Raw genomic sequence first — 2748 nt, forward strand, 5'->3', positions numbered from 1 at the left:
AAGAAGCTCAGTCTTTGCCAGGTTGAGCTGTAAGTGATATTCTTTCATCCATGCCGAGATGTCTGCCAGGCAGCCTGAGATCCGTGCAGCTACCGTTTTTTTGAAACTGACAATATATTGAGGTCTTATGAAGCAAAATGATTGGTCTGTGCACAAAACTGAACCCTATTTCCAACATTATTACCTGTAATCCAGAGCCTCAGGCAAACGGTCCGGAGTGATTTCAGGTTTGTGAATGATTCATTCTTTTGAACCGGTTCTTTTTTGTGAACTAATTGAACCAGTTCACCAAATCGGACTAAACCGTCTGAAACGGTTCTCGGTTCGAGCAGTACAGATTTTACAATTTACTTTGGATTACAGGTAATAATGTTGCTAATAGTGTTAAGTTTCTTGCACAGACCAATCGTTTCACTTCATAAGACCTCAATACATCATCAGGAGCCATGGGTATTAATTTTGTGTTCCATTATATGCTTTTTTTGATTCTCAAAGTCTTTTTTTGAGGATCTAATTAATAGGAAAGCTTACTGAACTTGGATCTTGAACTTCAATTTGGAGCTTATTTTACTTGCAAGACAAAATATTAGTTTTGTGTTCATAGAACTTGTATATAATGCTTGTTGAAAGCACAGACCAACTTTAATTGTTATACATTCCACAATTTCAAAATTACAGCAACTTTTTTCGTGTTGAGTGTTGTTGATCAGCCGTAAAACAGTGATTCTGTCCTAATTCCCTTGCATATCAATGGTGGAGTTCCCTTTAAAATCTTAAATGATTCCCTTTGAGCTAAATTATTATTGACCTGTTTACCTTACAGTGTACTCAAAAATGTACCGAAGCTAGTTGCCTTGAGTTTAGAAGTTTTCTCACTGCATCTAGACCAGGGGTGGGCAAACTTGGCCCTTCCAGGCCACTTTCCTTCAGAGTTTAGCTCCAACCCTAATCAAACACACCTGAACCAGCTAATCATTGTCTTCAAGACTACTAGAAGGCTACAGGCAGGTGAGATTTATCAGGGTTGGATCAAATCTCTGCAGGAAAGTGGCCTGGAAGGGCCAAGTTTGCCCATCACTGATCTAGACCATTTTAACACCAGCAAACAACCAATATTTTTTTTTTCCCTCAGACACACTGTTATTTGTGCTGTTGTTCAGTTGTTTAACTGCAATTTTGTATGATAATGATTCTTTGTTCAACTGAGTTGTAATCCCGTGTCTTTTCCACGTTGTAATCTGTGAATAAAATCTATAATAATTCAAAAATTCTCTGTCAATTACAGCTTCTATCAGGTGAGGGCAGGGCTGCGTGTGTCTTCTCGGGTTCCCCACAGAATCACTGCCACAACACCTGGATACACAGGTGAGAACTCCATATATTTACTTTCTTCATCTCAGAGTCTCCATAAATCAATGTGTGCAGTATCAATATGTCAAACAACATGCAACTAATCAGTTAGCAACATCGGCTTGTGTGTCTAGATTATTTTCTTTTATTAGATTAAATATTTTTAGTGGTGGTGGTTTAGATTCAAGATGCATTATCTGAGAAAGGGTTTTAAACTGTCAGCACGCCAAAATACTCTCTGAGGAGATGCATCTCTAAATTAATTCCCTATAAAGACACATTAAAGCAGAACTTTTGAAACTAATTCAACTTCTTAAACAACAACTTTAGAGACAATTACTGATGCACATTAAATCGCTTGCTGTAAGCAATGTTCCTGTTGTTATGCACAATGCATTTGCTTGTGAGTACTTCATTTTGGTTACAATTATTCAGCCTGTTTACCTTGTTTTGCTGGATACAGAATGATAGTGGAGCCCATCGGATGAGTGTGAGCATTCGAGGGCTCTTTCCCAGAGGCTTTTGGGAGGATTCCCCTCGATGTCTCTGCTCCCGGTATTAAAAATAAATGTGCAGAATAAACCACTTAGACACACATAGGTCTTTCTGTAACAAAACAGCCTTTAGAGGACAGAGAGAGATACAGAGATAGAATTTACTATCTTGATATAATGCTTTTAGAGTTGGACAAATTATCGATCACGCACTAATACTCTATCACTTGCTTTCAAAGTCAAATACAGATCGACAAATGACAATGAGTGCAATGCAACAGCTGATTTGTTCAACACTTATGCAAAATATTATTATTAAATTATTACCAAATTAAATTAATTCATTACACAGTTGAAATACTTCATTTTGAATTCTTACATTTTAAATTTTAGTTTTTAAAGTTTAAACAAAATGTTGAACTTTTATATATATAATGTTATAATTTATTCATGTGTTTAATATATATATATATATATATATATATATATATATATATATATATATACGCACGCACACACACACACACATTATTTATACACATTATATATATTATATTATATATATATATGTGAAATATATATATATATATATATATATATATATATATATATATATATATATATACGCACGCACACACGCATACACACACACACACACACATACATATATATAATACAGAAACAAATATTAATAGTGTGTACTGCTATTACAATTTAATTATTTAGTATTTTTATATTTATTATTATTAATATTTAATTACTTTAATTTTAATATACTTTAAAATACAAATTATTCCTGTCATGCAAAGCTGAATTTTTCATTATTTCAGTAATTCAACTCAAATAGTGAAACTCGTGTATTAAATAAATTCAATGCACACAGACTGAAGTAGTTTAAGCCTTT

The 2748-nt window shown here is 33.6% G+C and overlaps 1 protein-coding gene across 7 annotated transcripts in view; it reads left to right on the top strand.

The window, feature by feature from the left end:
- Positions 1-2748, top strand: part of fam135b (family with sequence similarity 135 member B) — a 53040-nt gene that overhangs the window by 19475 nt on the left and 30817 nt on the right. For all 7 annotated transcript variants that reach the window (XM_016237144.1, XM_016237148.1, XM_016237147.1 and 4 more), the window contains one exon: positions 1286-1365. In XM_016237144.1, coding sequence (XP_016092630.1) covers positions 1286-1365 — 80 coding nt within the window. The remainder of the gene's footprint in view (positions 1-1285; positions 1366-2748) is intronic.

This window comes from Sinocyclocheilus grahami, unplaced genomic scaffold (genome assembly GCF_001515645.1).
Source record: "Sinocyclocheilus grahami isolate Dianchi unplaced genomic scaffold, SAMN03320097.WGS_v1.1 scaffold507.1, whole genome shotgun sequence".
Lineage (NCBI taxonomy): Eukaryota > Metazoa > Chordata > Actinopteri > Cypriniformes > Cyprinidae > Sinocyclocheilus > Sinocyclocheilus grahami.